Source organism: Ischnura elegans, chromosome 12 (genome assembly GCF_921293095.1).
Source record: "Ischnura elegans chromosome 12, ioIscEleg1.1, whole genome shotgun sequence".
Classification (NCBI taxonomy): domain Eukaryota; kingdom Metazoa; phylum Arthropoda; class Insecta; order Odonata; family Coenagrionidae; genus Ischnura; species Ischnura elegans.
In genome coordinates, this window is record NC_060257.1 from 64445469 (window position 1) to 64464047 (window position 18579).

Here is an 18579-nt window from a genome sequence, read left to right on the forward strand (position 1 = left end):
AAAAAAATTCATCTCTTTCCTATGGGCATGCTTTTAGGAGTTATAGTAACACAACAATTGATAAGTCGGTCAAAACTACAAATTAAATAATTTGTTTTGTTTTTACCACTTTAATAACTGAATTTAGTAACAATATAACATTTTAATTACTAAATATATTCAAAATATTAATTAAATTGAAATTACATTTTTAAAATTTAATTCGAGCTGATTATAAACCCAGCCGTGGCCCAGCTCGAGTTGACACTTCACTACCGTGTTTGTAAACAAATCTCCAAGCAATTGTTGACAAACGGTAATGTCCGTGTTCCTGTCGAGGAATCGAGTAGTTTTAACTCATTTTCTTGGAATGATTGCAAATTAGTTTCAGTGAGCTCATCAACAAAGAGTTCCAGAATATGATTGATCACCAAAAGAATCAAAGATGGTTGATTTAGCGAGCAAGAACGAAGATGTGGATGACTAAAACGAGGTACCTAAATTCAAATAGGTCGTACTCTGCATGGATTCGAATCTTTTAAATGTGTAACAAACGAAGACGAAATCAACAACTATCTATCTGAATATTTTAAGTCCTTGGACGTACCTGGCTTACCAAGGCACGATTTACAGAAAAATGTAGTTTCTGTGCTCATGATCTTTCGAAGCCTAAACCAACCATAACTATCCAATGGAACGTGTTTGATCATTAAAAAAATTGGTGATGAATGTGATTCACGCAGCTTTACTCAAAGGAAAATTCAAAGGTTAGGAAGTCCTCATTCCGTAGATTCCATGATCTCAACTCATATGCCCTTTTGAGCTTAAATGTATTCAATTTACAATTCGTGTTGCATTCGTGATAACGATTAAAAAATCGCATGGTCATTCTTTCAGTTTTTGTGTTGTTTGTGCTCATGTGCTAATGAAAACCCATGATTTTCTCATGGTCAATTTAGCGTGCTATGTTCACGAGTCGATAAACCATCCTCTGTATTTCTTCCTTCGCTTCAAGTGCGTAGCTAGGATAGGGGGTTTTGGGCGCAGCTAATACCACGGGTCTGTAGGGTATAGAAAACTCGCTAAGGTAAGCGGGAAGTGTGGGGGCACTTCCCCCAGACATTTTTTAAGATAAATGGTTCAAAATAGTGGGTTTTGTGGCTGTGTGAATAGTTGAATATGTTTTGTTTGTTAGTCATCCGTCCCCCTAATATTAATAACAAAATCTTTCATAAAAAAATTCTCTAAGCACTTGGGGGGGTTTATCCCCCAAAACCTCCCCTCGCTGCGTCACTGCTTTGCTTCGCTATATTTATTTAGCTTCATCTTGCGCCTGATAACAAAACAAAAACTTGTTTCTCAGAAGGTGCTTGACGCAAGACATTAAACCCGAATGTGTAGGGCTCACCGTGGTGCGTTTACGCATGCAGTACGTTTACGCAGTGCATTTTTTTCAAACAGAGATACTAAAACTGGCGCGCCTTAAGTCATTTAATGCGAATGCTGCTTCATAGGGTCTTTTCTTGCATGATTTTGAGCATCAGTCAAGCGTCGGTCTGGGGTCGTGTCAACCTGCCCCCTGAATGGGCCAAGTGTATGCAACAGACTTGGACCTAAAAACATTTTTTTACAGCTAATAACGCAAATAGCCAACAACTGAATGCGTATAATTTTTATTCCATGAAATGCTTTATTAAACCACAATGCCCAAAATTTCTTGAGCTAAAACGTAAGAAAATTTGTTGAAAAAATCCGCGTAAACGTGCTCCGATTCACACTATGAAGATTCAATAAAGAAAATGTCTTTCTGACAAGCAATTTTGGTACTCATTTACGTATTTTTATATAATTTGTATCCTTATTTTATTATAATAAATTAAACATGATTAAAAACGATACAGCCGCTCTTGATTTATAAATGGTGTAAGTAAACTGTAAGTTCATTGATTGTTAGGCGGTACGAAGTTCGCCGGGTCAGCTAGTATGTCATAAAAAACGAAGAAAAATGGTTATTTTAATGTTTTTTAAAGTTTTTTTTTTCAATTTTCACCCCCCAAATCTTTTCAACCCCAGTGAAGTTTTTCTCTCTCTTGACCCTGATAGCCTTAAAATGTCATTTTTTCAATCAGAATTAGATAACATTAGAAAAAGTCCCTTGAAAAGCGATAAGTTTAGATAATGGGTTGTTTTCCCCAATTTAGGGGTTGCGTGAAAATGGAGGGTGATAGAAAAAAACAGGGAACATTTTCGGATTCAGCGATCCAAAATTAGCCAGAAACACCCTAAATTGTAGCCGGGCATTTTTTAAATATTTTTTTGCAGAACAGTGTAATATTAGCCTAAAAACGTATTTTATTATGCAATCTACTGGCTGCAATCATTATGGACCTTAAAAGGTTAATTGTTTCATGGTGACAGCTAACTCTTATTATAAAATTCTGTCTGGATTTAATATGAATTAAGTCGCGCGGTGAAATTTATTGGATCCTGATTTTTTTCAACGAAGAGTGAATCTGGAGGTTTCACTCAAACACGTGCGTGGAAATGAAATCTCTGCAAATGCCCCAAATGAATATTTTGTTCTACTGCGTCGCTTTCGGAATGGAAAGATTTAATCGATTCCCCCGGCCTCCGCATTGAATCTCTATCTTCTATTCTTTGATCGCCTTACCCTACCAGTTCGACCCCATTCACTGTTTTTCCATGTCAACGGTTCGTTCTTCTCGACGTTCTCATTTTATTTCCCCCGAGGCAACCCTTTGACGTCAATCGCCTTTTGTCGACTCCAGTCCCTATTTCGCTTGCCCTAGACCCTTATACGGCATCTCTCTAATGCTTTACTTTGGCCTTAAGTTGTCTTTCAGTGAATGGGCTTGCTTTTCCTCTTCCAGCGAAGAGGCGATTCCATATATGAATGAATGGTTATGTGGTCTAGGAAGCGTCACACACTTTTAGAATCGATTCGAGGTGAAATTAGTCTCACAGTCGTGAGAATTGAACAGTGGAAAAAGTTGTAGTTAGAAGTTCTTGACTCATATGAGACCTCGCAACAGTCAATACTTCCATAAGGTACTACAAAAATATACGAAAAGATTAGTAGAATAAGTAACTGGCTGCTTTCAATTTTTTTATCCGATATTCAAAATACCTGCACAAGCTCGTTAACATCATGTTTACGTTTCAGGTATCTAGTATCACAATACGAAACTCAAGTAACTAATATCATAATCTTTTTATCGTTTCAATGAAAATATAATTTTACATATCGCTTAGAGATGAGCAATTTCTTACTTTTTACCGGAATTACAACCAATCTTCCATTAATTACGATAAAACACCACTAAATGAGCCTAATAAAAGTGCTGAAGCAATTTAAAATAAATTATTTTTCTTACTAAGCAATGTTATTCTCACCAAATGCCAAAGCAAATGTAAGGTAGGAGAGAAATTTGGTCAGGATTCAGGGAACAAGCTATCAGGCACAATAAATTTCCTCGAAGTGACCTCCTCCCCTAAATTATTTTGAATTTAATACAAAAGTGTTATTTTTTACTATTATGAGTCATAAATTGTTTCTTATTTGTCTGTTTTCAACTCTTTCAAAGATTTTTTGAAACAGGAAATTCCAATTCGCTTCAAATATTCATCAGGCTATACTTTTTTTTTTACTTATAAGCGATCCTTTCCCGTTAGTATTCTTCGAAGACGCTAACTCCTGCTTAATTAATAGCTAGAAGCCATTAAAATATTAGCGATATCAAAATCCTGCCTTTCATTGCAATTGAACGTGTCAAATCAACTTGCCTATAGGAAAAAAAGAATGATCGCCCTGAAAAAAAATGTAGGTAATTTTTTACTGTGAGCATAACAAAAGAGTTAAATGCATGTACAAAACTGTAAAACACGAAATTTAAACTTAGCCTAATACATGAATGATTCAATTTCAAATTCCTGATTTTACAAGTAAGAGTAACAGCAATTTGTAAAATTCCAGTCATAATAACACCACGTATTACCACATTGATGACACCTGGTTATCTGCTCATTATGCTAATGTCTTCTTATTTAGGGCAAGATAAAAAGTGTTTGTACAATTCGAGTTAATGATTCATAAGACTAGATTGCATACTACTGCAGTACTATGACAAAACTCTACTAAGTACCTAGATAGGTACAATTATATGAAGTTTTGGTAGAGTATTTATTAGACAGGCACCAGCAAATTTATAAAAACCACGACTTCACTTATTTTTCCTCGTTAATAAGTTTGAATGCAAGCGCGAAATACAGAGGGGTAAATTAATATGCTAATTAATCCCGTAGGAGATTTAAAAATTTAATTATCATATCAAATTACCATTATTAATAATATCACGAAGTTCAAACCAGAGAGTTCCTAATACTGCGATAATATTATTGGAACAAAATAATAGAGCATTGTTGCTTTTGATAAAATCTCATGGAGACATTAAAGAGGTAGTTCGAACGTAACTGCATAGTAGGTTTTTTTTTTTAAATATCTAGACTAAATCGAATCATTTTCTCCGAATTCAGGTCTTAGTTTCCATTAATATTGCTCAAATCCATACACTATATTCTGATTCTGATTAAACTACTCGAGTTCCACCGAACCTTCACAAAAATCATTAATTTCAAATTTCTATGTGTATCCGTTTAGCAATTTATTTTTGCTATTTATCGTTTACATCACATCCACATACTACCCCGCAATCTGCCTAAAAAGGTGTGTGGTAGGGGGTGTTATAACACCAGCCTTACACAAATAAAAACCAAATGCTCATACGATATTACGATTACCATTTATTAAAGTCTCTTATGGTTCGAAATCCACATCTGGAAGTATACTGCAGCTCTAAGATGGTGCTCTCAGTGTCATTCTGAAACGTTTGTCGTCGCATGCTTTTGGGCATATCCTCAAAACCACCCGAACAAAAATGGACACGACCGTACCCCCTCCATGGTCAGACATCCGGCTATATCCACCATTTTCCCCGGATTCGCGTGTCCGCTGCCCACTGCCAAGGCGAGGAAGTTGGATGATTAACGGCCGCGCTAATCATTTCAAACCCTCCACTTCAACGGGCACATCCGAAGGTGTTGCAGCACCCCGGTGGGCCGAGAACACTTCCCTGCGGTACCCCTCCCCGCTTCCACAGCTATGGCCGCCCTCGGGCACCGGCACGATCCTCCCCGGAAACAGATTTTCCTCGGCAGCCGTCGGCCAACACCTCCCCGCACCCTCCTGGCCACATTGAATCATGCAAAAGGTGAGAGGCTTGAGCAAAAATCACGGGTGACCGAGACAAATTAAGTCCAACGGCTGCATTTTCGCCCTGCATATTTTGGCATAGTACGGAAGAAATGAGAGAATTTGACGTAATCTCGAGACATTTTCAGGAATTTATCGAGAAAAGAATAGTGTAAAATTTAAGCAAGTGAAATAAAATTCCGAAGTAGGGGTGTGAGAAGCCAAGGATACAGGTTATTTTGTTTTACAAACGTAGTTAGTTACAGAAATTAGGCAATGAATAAAAATGAGATGAACTAGATATTTAGCTTAATACTTCTGCTTTTGCAATTTTCAGAATTTATTGTTTGGACTATGTATAATAAATTACTGTTTCTCAAGTTAGCAGTTAACATTAATAAATATTAATGTTAGCAGTGCTTTTGATTTGAATCTTCTCGATCTCAGCAGAGAACAGATACTCATTCTCATCCCTTAGTCATAAAATTCTTGTATATTTCTTCTATCAATTTCTGTACCTAACTATGATTAGTGAAAGATCACATGCATCTCTTGGCTTCTCGTCCCTCGAGTTTCAGATTTTGATACTAGATACCTGAAACGTAAAAATGTTGTTAACGAGCTTGGGCAGTTATTTTGAGCATCGGATAAAGCAATTTTGAAAGCAGCCGGTTCCCTATTCCAATAATCTTTCCGCATTATTTGTAGTACTTCATAGAGGTATTGACTGCAGATTTTTTCTTGGGGAGCGAGATCTCATATGGGTCATGAAATTCTGGCAGCTTTATGCCACTATTCAATTCCTTCGATGTTGAGACTAATTTCATTTGAAGACTAATTTGAATAAAACTGACGAGGAAAGCCAGATAATAGAAGATCACTACAAATAAATCGGTCGTATTTTTTCTCATTTTTAAGAATTACTTGCTTAATACTACTGCTTTTGCAATTTTCAGAATTTATTGTTTGGACTCTAATAATAAATTACTGTTTCTCAAATGTTAATGTTACTCCTCCGAACTTATATACATGAAGATTCGCTGTTGACCATTTTAATAAAAAGTTCTAAATATGCGTTAATGTTAATTTTTCAGTTAATATCATTCTTAAATCTCGTGTTTGACAATGATATATTTGAATTTGAGGAAACGGAAAACGTTTCACAACGTTTACTCGAATTTTGCTGTGAGCTTCTAAAGATATGGAGGCTACGTACTAGGCTTGAGTGATTAAGAAAAGATATGTTTCAGAGAGTTACGAAAAATATTATTTTGAAAAAGCCTTATATTTAAAAATGATGAAATAAGTGGGATGCTACACCGAACAGTTAGCTACAGGAATTTTTTCCCCAAACAACAAAGGCTTGAATTAATGCTAGTCCGAATTCCGGTAGGCAAAACTCGGAAAACCCGCTGCTAATTTTTTTGTAGTCACGTACAAGTGTACTAGTGCCTTAACACCGTCCGTCACAGGCCTACAGAGGTGGTTTGCGCAATTGTATGCGGATTAAGAGTATTAGCGCTTATTGCTCAGCATTCAGCAATGAGAATTTCTGTCAGCGCCTACCACATGTACACACGATGGGTAAAAGCAAACGTCGTGCAGGCATTGGAGACAGTTCCTCTTGTAAACACGGGGATTGGATCACAGGCATAACATCTCAGACAAGAAAAAGTGGTGTGTAAGGGGGTAGTAGTAGATGTAGTGATTTAAAAATTTCGGTCGATATTGATTTTTAATCGAAAAGAAAAGCCCAAATTATCAACAAAAATAAAAATTTGAAAGAAATGTTCACTCAATCGAAAAAATCGACGTTTGTTTAAAAAAAGATTTTACAATAGCATGTTTGATATTAATTCGAAAAATACCCTTTTAGCAATAGAAAAAATCTACTTTCATTTGCTCTAATTCTTAGCAATATAAATTTACAAATATTTTTTTCCTCGCACATTTAAGTTTTGGGATCACCGCTTATAACCATTCGGCTTTTATAATTTTTTAAAAGAAATCTCAACCCATTGAGATAATTTGTTGATAATAGAGGGCATATCTTTCCAATTTTACCGACCATAGTGGAAAGTTTTTGACATGGGACGGATGACGTTATCATAGGCAGGTTTTGACGTTGCTAGATCAAACGAAATGGTCAAGATCGATATTGAAAAATCGAGTTTGGAGCGGAACTCGAAGATCATGGCTTTATTTATTAAAATTCTGTCTTCGATTTTAATCGAAATCGATTTTAATCGAAATTGATTTTTCCATCACTAAGTACGTAAGGGACTACGGACATGTAGAGGGATATTTAACAGCCAGATAGAGCTCACTCAGACACCGTTTTGCCGAGTTTTCATGCTGCCATTAGGAGATGTATTGCCTTTGTAATAAGCGTTGTTACATAAGCTCTTCGTCCTGTAAAGACTGGTGGGCGACCTTTCGACCGTTCGGACGGGTGGCAGATCGTAGAGTGAGCTAGGAATTGTCATATTTAAAAGTTATATTTTTTATATTTGTCGTAAAGTTTACATAGGCCTCATTTTCATCAACGTTGATTTATACAACTTGTGATGCAATGATACCGTAATATTATGGCAATATCGCCCATTCACATTTATGTAGCCACTTCTACTCAAATGTTAAACTAGAGGAAGAACTCTGAGAGAGTTCTATGGCCAATATACTGTGGTATTGTTGTATCACGGGTCGGATGCATAAATACATTTAACTACTTCATCCTCTCGATAGTATCTCGAAAACGGACTCGTGGAGTGCTGAAACAAGACATTTGTCTCTTAGAATTTCATTTTCTATCACGTTGAGAACTTTAAACACAATCTGGTGGTGGCACTAGGCTATTTTCCCATGTCAGTTCCCTCGGAAATGTAACTCGCAGTCCCATAGTTGCCAGTAAGTTTACTGTTCACACCATAGTCAACGGGCCGCTATCGACTCATACCCTTCATTAATTTATATGGTATTACACTTTCCATAGAGAAGAATGCATTCTCTAGATATCTTCAAAAAGTTCTTGGTTTGCTGAATGTGAGGAGATGTCTCGGATTTTCCGTAGTCCTGACAGTCATTTAAGGTACTGAATATTTGATGACTAAAGCCACCATAACTGCCAGGGTTTTTATTAGCTATAGTTTGTTTCGTATTATATACACTTGAACCAGTGACGTCATAGCAAAATTAGCGTTGCCGGAACGCACTTTACTTAACTTTTTTTTATAAGTAAAATATTACTCGGTATGGTTCTTTTATTACAAGTCATTATTTAAATTTTATTACAAATTTTTGTTTGTTTTGGCTAGGAACATTAGAAATTTTGAGGTAACAAAATTGATAAAAGTGTTATTAGTCTTTTATGTCTTTTTCTTACCAGTGCCGGAACGGCGTTCCGATGCGATGTGGCACCTTGACATCATTGGCTTGAACCCAATTCCGAAAGAACTCGGGTTGTCAACGGGTATCTTGTTCTAAAAGGTAGGCTTCGATGGTTAAAATTAATCACCGCCGTATCTCGGCCTTCAAAGTGTAGCCGCGTCGAGTTGTCAGTGTTCACCTACCTCGTCGACGTTTCGGAGGCGATGCAGCACTCCATCTTCTTTGTATGTTATTGATCACTGTCTTTCATAGGGTAGTGGAAAAATGCTTCATATACCCTAATTATTATATTTTCATCTCTTAAATAGCAATTCATTTATGAATATAATTGTAAATTCTAATTATTTTAAAACTTGATTGCAGCCACGAAAAACTACAATTCATGCTTAAGATTGTTGCAACCCTACAATGTCCTTTGGCTATATGCTATTGGAAATACTCTTTAATGTTTTTCGAAGACGCGCCATTGAAATAAATGAAAACATACTGTATTGTGCGTGTAATGTAAATTGATACTAAGGAGAAACTGCCCGATTCTTTGGCAATCGCGAATCGTCTATAATTTTGGGATACCTCCCTTTTATTAGGTTCAGGACACGATTTATAGCTTATCATTAACGTGTCCGAGGTGCCCGTGTTATAAAAATATTTTCAGGATATTTCCCCTTTTGGGTTAACGCACGGTACCGAACGTTTCGAAAGGGATGGATATCACGCAACGGAATCCTTCTAATCAATATATATATCTCCGTTATGAGCTTTATTTGTTGTACACCTCCGTAGGAGAGAGTGAGGTAGTGGGAAATATATTCTTCGATATAGGCGTTTGTATATAAGTGCGTTCACAAACAAAAGTTTGGCGATAGGCGTAGTGGCATGGGTAGCGGTGAGTGCGGACAGGGTTGAGGAGCGATTTATACTCGGGCCATTTCCATTACGCCTTATCGCGATGTCCCAACAAATCACGAGATGTTTGTCTGCCCAAAGCGAAACCTCCCCCCTCTGGTGCAAAAACTCTCTATCTTCGGGCGGTTTCCCACCTTAGTGTTTCGTTCATAACACTACACAGATCTACCTGCTTTGCCAACAGCGAAAAATCGAATTACTAAATGTTATGATACCGATTGTTGAAATTCGATTCTCGGTTCCCAGAATGTTCGCTGATTTCTGCCTCGCCCTCGTTCAGATTACGATTTTCCGAGCGATCGTCCTAGCGATAGTTGGTCAAACTAGCAATGTGAATGCATGCCCTGACAATAGTTCACGTAGTTCCGAACGTTGCCACTGACTAGGATGGTTAGGCGCTGGGAGACCGAATTAGAAAGCGACAAAAGAAAGACGATAAGTTCGTGAAACTCCCTTCGCTCTATTTTTTATCATTAATTTGTCCAAGCAAGGAAGAAAATTGGGCGGAAGAAAAATTATTCGTTAAATACACGTTGAACACAGTAATATCCTGACCCTGCCTCAACAGCCTCGCAATCCGTCAATTTCTCGCGGTTCATGTTTCCCATATCTCCCAAACCGGTGGAAAACCCCAGAAACATTCATGCACTTGATACACCGGGAAAACCTAAGATCATGCATCGTCAATTTCTCGTTCACTTTAGATATCAGCACTAGAGTGCAGCACAGGTTTTAACCATCGTCGTGTGAATGCACGATAGTTACAGCGATTGCTGGAAAAATCGTAATCTGAACGAAGCATTCCGTGAATGGAGTATTTTTAACAGCGTTAGATCGATTTTCTAAATGTTATGATATCGATCTTTGAAATTCGATACTCGGTTCCCATAATGTTCGCTTACTTCCGTGAACGGAATATTTTACAAACAGCGTTTGAACGGTTTTCTAAATGTTATGATATCTATTGTTGAAATTTGATACTCGGTTCTCAGAATGTTCGCTGACTTCCGCGAACGGAATATTTTACAAACAGCGTTAGAACGATTTTCTAAATGTTATGATATCCATTGTTGAAATTCGATACTCGGTTCTCAGAATGTTCGCTAACTTCCGTGAATGAAATATTTTGCTAACCGCGATAAATTGATTTCATTTATGTTATGGTTCTATTATCGGTTCCCAGAATGTTTGCTGAGTTCCGCGCACGAATTCCGAAAATGCCCTTAAAAATCCCGAGTATTGTATAGAATGCCGAAAAAGCTGAATATTCCAAATATCCTACTGGAAATCTGATCAAAATTTTGATCCTTTTTTTCATCCCACAATCTCCATGGTAATTTTCCCCTACTCCTCGTACCACTCGGTGAAGTCTACAAGTCTTTGTTATTTTTTTCGTAAATACTGTTGAATATTATTTTGTTAATTGTTGGTTACGTTTTGCTTATTATTAGCAAATTGTTCTCTTGTTATTGTGAGTTCTCTGTAATTGGCCTCGTGCTGCTTTTGGACTGCATTGAATAAACAAATAAATAAATCCAAGTTTTCGCACCGCAAACTCTCGCAAGCTTTCAGGTTAGGCTCCAGGGGCTGTATTCTGTAACTCCAAACCGATCGGTGCGGCACCGATTCGTCGGGTGCGACGTCACACCGACTCCCGGTAAGAAGTCGTGCGATTCTGTACGAACCCGGTCGGTGCGGCACCGACGAGAGGACGGGAGATCGTCGGTAGCCGTACCGACAGCAAAAAGGTGTCGGTAAGGCTACCGACTTGTGGGTTTCATGAATTCCACCGTGCGCATTGTACGTGTTTTTTTGTTTTCCACTCAACACCACTTGTCAACACTTTACGCATCACGTCATTCACTAGTTGAGTGTTGGCGAGCTACGTGTGTCTTCCATTCTACATATACTTGATTTTGACATTTTGACTTCTGCACCTCCTGGACTACCCGCAAGTATATATCATCGACCTACGCACTCCCTGGAAAACCACCACGTACCCTGCATTGACCTCTCGCCCTTCTTGATTTCTCTCCGGGAATTGACATCTTGACCACCTCTACCTTCATTGACTTCTGGTGAGTGAAAATCAGTAAATTCATCATTTTCAAAGTGAAAATTTCGTTTTAAGAATTTATTCATCAATAAATTTGGGAAGAATCGATGTCTTACACTGAAAGGGTCAACTATTTGGTTGACCAGATAATGTCACTCATTGAATATCCCATGCATATCAACTTGGATCTTGCATCTTAATAATTATGAGAATGTGGTACTTTCTGAGAATTATAAGTGAAATTTTTTCAACATTGTACGTTTTTGACAACCAAAACTTTAGCCTGATGGACCCTGTGGGCGCTTTGCGGCATCTCCGCAGATGGAGGAGAGAAAGGCGCCTTAGGCTTCTGAGGGATGTCCGCACCAACCTTAGGCACCTGCGGGATACCTCTGACCCTTTTCAAACAAGCGAGGAACATTTTCGCAAATTATACCGCCTAACTCAGGACATGGCAAGAGTCCTCATCGAAGAATTGCGACCAGTCCTTGCTGCTGGTCAACGTGTGACCCATATCCCATTGGAAATCAAGGTAATATCATTTTACACGAGGTAATATAATTATTGAAGTTGGAAATATACCATATTAATGCCAGATTACCTTTATAGGTCCTATGTGCCCTACATTTTTATGCGCAAGGCAGCTACCAGCGTTCCACTGGAAGTGATAGGAATGTATCCCTGAGCCAGCCAAGCGTGAGCAGGGCAATTAAAGAAATCACAGAGTGGCTCAATTCCCCACAAATTCTGGGGAAATGGATTATTTTCCCACTGAGACCAAATGAGAGAGCAGAGGCAATCCTAAGGTAAAGAACTAACTTCAGCAATAATATGAATAACCTACTTTCATCTTATGCCAGGAAATAAGTGTTGGATAGGGCAAGTCAAATTATAATACAATTTTAAATGTAGCTAGGTATCTCAGGTGACTTGGCTATTGGCAACTGTTTTGTTAGTTATTGATCTGATTGTTATGCCAAGGAAGTTGATTAGTGTGTCATAATTAATACTTATACACAATTGTAATTAACAAATATGGAGTTATCTCCATTAAAGTAACTTTGATTATTTGATTTACAACAATCATCAACTGATTTTCTCAGAAATTCCTCAATTGAATATCACAGTTCACCCCATAGAAATTCATTAATCGTATTTTTAAAAGAAGTACAGAAATAACTTAAAATTTTGTGGGAGATGGTTAAAAACCCTCACACCAATTTGGTTAGGCCCTTCTGCTGTCCCTTTGCAAATGTAATAAAGATAAATATCATTTAAAGTTCTATAATTTTATTCATGGAAATGAAAATTTTCATACAATTTATCCATTTTTCCCTAATGAGGAAAAGTATACACACAATGTACACTCACGGATGAGACAGTAATTTCAGATCTTCAAATACTGGCCTACAAAATTTGAAGCACATGGAGTGGTGTAGAAAACATTTGTTGTATGATTTCATCCACAAATTTTCTGGTTTCCACCTGCCCTTTTAGGATTGTTTTCATCAGGCCATCATGTCTCAGAATGTGGTCAACTAAGTTGTTCCGTCCTCTGCTTAAGGATTTTAGAAGACTTCTATTTTATCCCACTCTTCTTAGCAGTTCCTTGTTACTTGCAGTCTATACATTTTATATTCATCATTCTTCGGTAGCACCACATTTCAAATGCTTCAACTCTTGACTTCTCTGCTACTGTCATCGTCCAAGCCTCACTTCCATTGAGAAACATGCTCCATGTATAGCATCTGATGAATTGTTCCCTTGCTTCTATGCTTTTATTTTTACCTGTAAGAAGATTCTTTTCATAGAAGCTCTCTTTTCCTGCACTATTCTACTGAGTATTTCCTTCTTACTTCATCCATCGAAGGTAATTTGGCTTCCCAGTTAAGAAAACTCTCTCACCTTTTCAAGCTTATGCTTCTCCAGGTTAATTTTTGCCTTAACCTCCTCTCTTTTACTGCGTACTAATACCTTAGTCTTATTTTTCTTTATTTTCAGCTGATATCTGGTCATTGTCCTTTCCATATTTGTCAAAGTCTTCTTCAAATCCTTCTCAGTCTCGTCTATGAGTGCTATGCCATCAGCAAATAGCAGCACACTGATTTTTTTACCAGGATATTGACACCCACAGTCATCTCCTTGATTTCATTTCACTAGCTTATTTTAGCAAGTACCTATTACTTTAAAACAAAGAATGACTAGCTTACTTTGGCAAATATTACTTTAAAACAAAGAATGACTAGCTTACTTTGGCAAATATTACTTTAAAACAAAGAATGACTAGCTTACTTTGGCATATATTACTTTAAAACAAAGAATGACTAGCTTGCTTTAGCAAATGATAAGTTAAAATAAATAATGTGTGCGTGCTTCAGCAAATGATACGTTAAAATAAATAATGTGTGCTTACTTCAGCAAATGATACGTTAAAAAAAAATGTGTGCTTACCTCAGCAAATGATACGTTTTAAAAAAATGTGCTTACTTCAGCAAATGATACAATTAAAAAACCTACTTCCTAAGATGTTGTTTAATCCTGAAAAGATAAAAGAGCATTCATAAATAAAAAGGGTTTCCACATTTCCAGGAACTACCAAAATGCAGGGATGCCTGGTGTTTTGGGGTATGTTGATGGCACCCATATAGCCATAAAAGCTCCAAGGGAGGAAGAGCACTTATATGTGAACAGAAAGCTATTCCATTCAATTAATGTGCAAATAGTAAGTTACATCATTTTGCAATAGACAAATGAACATGTTATCGTGCATGGTTGGCTGACTTATGTCATATGTGGAACATCCTCCACTTTCAGGTTAGCAACTCAGATCTCAAAATTTATAATATTTTGGCGAGATACCCGGGTAGCAGCCATGACTCTTTTGTGTGGGCTAATTCCGCCATTCGCCAGAAGCTGGCAGAATTTTGGGCTACGGGTGAGAGATGTTGGTTGCTAGGTTAGTATTTCTTAAATTAAGTTTGTCATGAAAATTTCTTCAAAACTGAATCTCTAATTTCTGTGTTAAATAATTCCATAGGTGATTCTGGTTATCCACATGAGCCATGGCTCCATACCCCAATTTTGGATGCAGCAGAGGGCACACCCGAGGCACGTTTCACTCGCCTTCATGTGAAGGCACGTTCAGCAGTGGAACGATGCATTGGATTGTTGAAGGGAAGGTTTAGATGCCTTCTCCAAGCCAGGAAAATGGAGTATGACCCTAGCAAAGTATGCCAATTTGTCAATGCCTGCAGCGTCCTGCACAACATGTGTATGCTGGGTGGAGTTCCATATGGAGATGATGAATTCCATATGGAGGATGAAATTGATAGACCACCGCCAGTGGAACAAGGGGCTAGGGCCCTGCTTCTAGAAGCAAGAGCGGTGAGGGGAGACATTATCAGACGCCTTCAATATTAGGTAAGTTTTGTTTCTATGAAAGGTTGTTTAGCAGTCTAACTGCACTACTTACATTTCCTTCATCTCTGTCACAGACGCTGTGAGGACCTCCAATGTTCTCCTCGTCTCCTCAGAGTTTCTGGCTACAACCTCTACAGCAGATGCTATTCTTTGAATAGCATCTGCCATAGCCTCGCTTGCAGCCAGGGCCCTCTCCTCCTTTTCATCGAGATCCGCGTCTAAAGAGAAGGAAAATAAAATTCTCACATGAGCAACCTTATCACTGAAGCTGCTGTCAGGTAATTTGCCCAAATATTAACTCTAATCAATGGGTATCAATATTATGGTACATGACATAAATCTTAGAAGTCTTTATACTGACAATTGAACCATCACTCACCACAAATCCTCCTCCTTTTTGCAGAAGGAGGCATTCCCGAGGTGGACGGGGTAGAACCATCTACGGTGGAAGCTGATGTTGATGCCTCTCCCTCCTCAACGAAAAATGGCAAGCTCCCATCGGGCATAACTGTCACAATCTGAAATGCGATAAAGTAAGCAAACTTATACCATAATTTATCAATTGGATATTACCTTCACTGCTACGATAAATGACATGGTGCCTCACCTCTAGGGGGTCGACAATTCCCGGAATGCCACTGACTGCCGTTTCCCCGATAAAAGCAATTAGCTTTTCTTCGAGGGCAGTCAGTGGCACGACAGTAGATGGCCCTCCCCCTGTCTGCTGGGCCGACCTCCTTATTTTCATGGCCTTCTGCTTCGTGTCTGATCTCCAGTCCATCCATGACTATGATAAAACAGGAAATACCATTTAAATACCTTTACGTGGTGATAGAACCACAGTTCGATTAATGCAGTGTTGAAGTTTACCCTTGACCACTTTTCCGGGGTTTTACTCCCTCCAGTGGGGCAGGAATTGAGGAGATCTGTGAGCTCCCTCCACAACTCAGACTTCCTCAATCCTGCCTGCGGCCCACTGATTCGGCCACGAGCCAGGTCTAAATGCTCCAGCATAAACTGGAGCATTAACTCCCTCTGATAGAGTGATATCTTCTTAGCACCTGAAAAACGCATCAAGTGGAAGAAATTAAATGGGTAGAAACTTAGAAATAAGGAGTTTGTGCTAACCTTAAGGAGTCACCAATCCTCACAAAGCCCTTGAGTACAATATAATTCCTAATCTATGTTCTACGAATAGGATATGTATGAAAGTAAAGTAGGCTGGAGTAGAATGGCTATGAAAGGAATTATCCTTTTGCCCTTCTGTCCTCGACGTTCATTTGTATTACTAGAATTTGTATTAAAACTACAGATTTCACAGAAGACTGACTACCTATATAAATCATGTTCAAATTGAAAGGCTGGGAGCTCTATTCAGCTCTTACAAAAGAATATATTTTTGCATGACTTTTAAATTTGAACTCTTCTTTTCTCCTGTCAGGAAGTGGCTGATGATGCAGACTTGGTTTCCTGAATTCAGGTTTCATCTTGTACACTGGGTTGCAACGCTTGTTCCATGTTAACATTTTTGCTAATTCCCAACTCAAACAATTGTTTGTACTTGATGTATCTTTGTGCTATATTCTCATCTCCTGTTTGCTGGCCCTTAATGCTTGTAAGCAATTTTCATGGCCACACTTGTTCTTTGTGTGAATTATTGTATTTTGTCTCTTTGAATAAACATATTGCTATGTATATGTTGTGGTTTCCTTAAATTTATTCATCCTATATTAATGCTATTAAGTATATTAAGTATCTAATTTCTATAAATGTTCATTGAGCTTACTTTTCTCAGCACTTTTGAACAGAATAAAATTCCCTCTGAATTTAAAAAAATTACTTGTGTAACTTTCACATTTTGCATAGGCGCACCTTATTATGAATAGTATATTAAGTGGATTCGTGGTCCAGAAAATCAATATATGTAATTCATGTACGAGGGCCTGTAGATATAAATGTATATTTCATGCATGGGTATTCAGATTTCTAATTTGTGATGTGCGCGTATACATACATCCTGAGGGAATTTTGAAGCACTTTTACATGACATAAACAGAGGCAATACGATCGTATTCCATCTTATACATATGTTTTTGGTCATGTATTTTTCGTGTATTATTGATGCAACACAAAATGTTGTGCTGTCTGGGACGGAGCCTCAATTAAATATTTAATTCCTCACAAATAACTTTCAAATTAAAATACAGATAATAATTTTCGCAGTAATTGCGGCATGTTTTTTTTAATCTCCAATATGAGGAGACCGTTTGTCTGTCAGACCCTAGTGACCCTCCAGAAAAAATTCTGAATCCGTTCTTGCGTTCATTGATATAATTCAGAAGGAACTTTCTTAATGACAACTACATTACATAGGTATTATGGTATAGCAGCATCCGGTACCAATATGTATACATGACAATACGTCATAAAGGATAATTGAATTAATTCATTCCAACAACAACAATCTCCATCATATGCGAACTATATCCGATGTTGTAATATTGTTTCCTTCGCTTTTGTAGGCTGAGCACTACTGCCACATATTATACAAGATATTTTAACAAGTTATACAATATCAATTATCTTCATCTAAGTAACACCTTCCACAAATAAAAAGATTAATAAATGACGAAAAAGTACGTACCGACTCCTTCCATTTTTTGTACTTTTAGCGGGAATTGAACATTTTCAGTCTTCACTTTTTTCCACACTTACCTTTCATTGGTGGAGACACGTCAAATAACTTCTAACTTCGGGTGTATTCGGCTTTTCCCTTTTTGGGAAGGAGGGGGAACCGTACCGACTGGTTTGATACCGACGACCATACTGAATCGCTGAATTTGCCGTCGTCGGTAAGGAAACCGTCGTCGGTACGGGTTGATGTGCCGTCGGTTGGCTGGGAAGGGAAACCGACCGGTGCGGTACCGACGAAATACAGAATACGGCCCCAGATTAGACTCTTCACTTGCCTTTTCTTTACACTCTCACATAACGATCCCTTCGTCAGCTCTTACTTATTTATAAACTTTTCCTCTGCTTACGCTATTGTCTTGCTGATATCCTTACTTCTGTGCCCGTTTTCCTTCAATGCTGCCCAAATAGTATAACAGCACTCAAGTAGATAACCACCTCAGCTTTGAGGACTTTACTCATGCACTGTTTATACTGCGGTCATTGTGGCAATAATTAAGTGTAAGTGTTATTATTCAAAGAGTTAGTTACTTTCTAAATATGACGTGAGAAATGATAGTCTTATGAGGATTCCATAATGGTAGGCAATAATATGCTACATTGTTGGTTACGTTTTTCTTTATATTACTAAATTGTTCTCTTGTTATTGTAGGTGTTATGTAATTGGCCTCGTGCTGTATTTGGACTGTATTTAATAAATAAATGAATGTTTAGTTCCTAGGGATACATGATTATTGTAACGTTAATTCAGTTACATTTTTGATATCACACAATTTATTCTGAAGTACCTTTCACTACTATTAATTCATCTCCAAAAATGATGAACTCCCGCAGAAAGGAACACAAAATGCTCATGGGTCTCCAACACGCC

General features: G+C 37.8%; 3 protein-coding genes across 5 annotated transcripts in view; 2 read left to right on the plus strand and 1 right to left on the minus strand.

Moving 5' to 3' along the window:
• Nucleotides 1–18579, plus strand: part of LOC124168911 (lachesin-like) — a 1190944-nt gene that overhangs the window by 335566 nt on the left and 836799 nt on the right. The window lies entirely within an intron of this gene.
• On the plus strand, nt 11289–16712 carry LOC124168912 (putative nuclease HARBI1). 3 transcript variants are annotated; one of them, XM_046547300.1, is made up of 9 exons: nt 11289–11619; nt 11880–12129; nt 12207–12403; nt 14187–14319; nt 14412–14553; nt 14635–15017; nt 15092–15295; nt 15421–15550; nt 16459–16712. In XM_046547300.1, the coding sequence occupies exons 2-6, from the start codon at nt 11884–11886 to the stop codon at nt 15015–15017; spliced, it is 1101 nt and encodes a 366-aa protein (XP_046403256.1). In that variant the 5' UTR covers nt 11289–11619; nt 11880–11883; the 3' UTR covers nt 15092–15295; nt 15421–15550; nt 16459–16712. The 3 variants fall into 3 exon arrangements, with proteins under 3 accessions (XP_046403256.1, XP_046403257.1, XP_046403255.1); XM_046547301.1 differs by having other exon boundaries at nt 11919–12129; XM_046547299.1 differs by having other exon boundaries at nt 11289–12129.
• On the minus strand, nt 13932–16452 carry LOC124168915. Its single transcript, XM_046547303.1, has 5 exons — nt 15888–16452; nt 15625–15804; nt 15397–15535; nt 15070–15235; nt 13932–14135 (listed from the first exon to the last, which is right to left on the minus strand). Exons 1-5 carry the CDS (start codon nt 16089–16091, stop codon nt 14111–14113), a joined length of 714 nt encoding a protein of 237 aa, XP_046403259.1. The 5' UTR covers nt 16092–16452; the 3' UTR covers nt 13932–14110.

Coding starts and splice junctions, on each gene's coding strand:
- LOC124168912 (XM_046547299.1), top strand. CDS start 11,803: ATGAGAATGTGGTACTTTCTGAGAATTATAAGTGAAATTTTTTCAACA. Junction 12,404..14,186: donor AGAGCAGAGGCAATCCTAAG/GTAAAGAACTAA, acceptor CCACATTTCCAG/GAACTACCAAAATGCAGGGA. Junction 14,554..14,634: donor TGAGAGATGTTGGTTGCTAG/GTTAGTATTTCT, acceptor ATAATTCCATAG/GTGATTCTGGTTATCCACAT.
- LOC124168915 (XM_046547303.1), bottom strand. CDS start 16,091: ATGCGTTTTTCAGGTGCTAAGAAGATATCACTCTATCAGAGGGAGTTA. Junction 15,536..15,624: donor GAATTGTCGACCCCCTAGAG/GTGAGGCACCAT, acceptor ATCGCATTTCAG/ATTGTGACAGTTATGCCCGA. Junction 14,136..15,069: donor GTGACAGAGATGAAGGAAAT/GTAAGTAGTGCA, acceptor TTATCTTTTCAG/GATTAAACAACATCTTAGGA.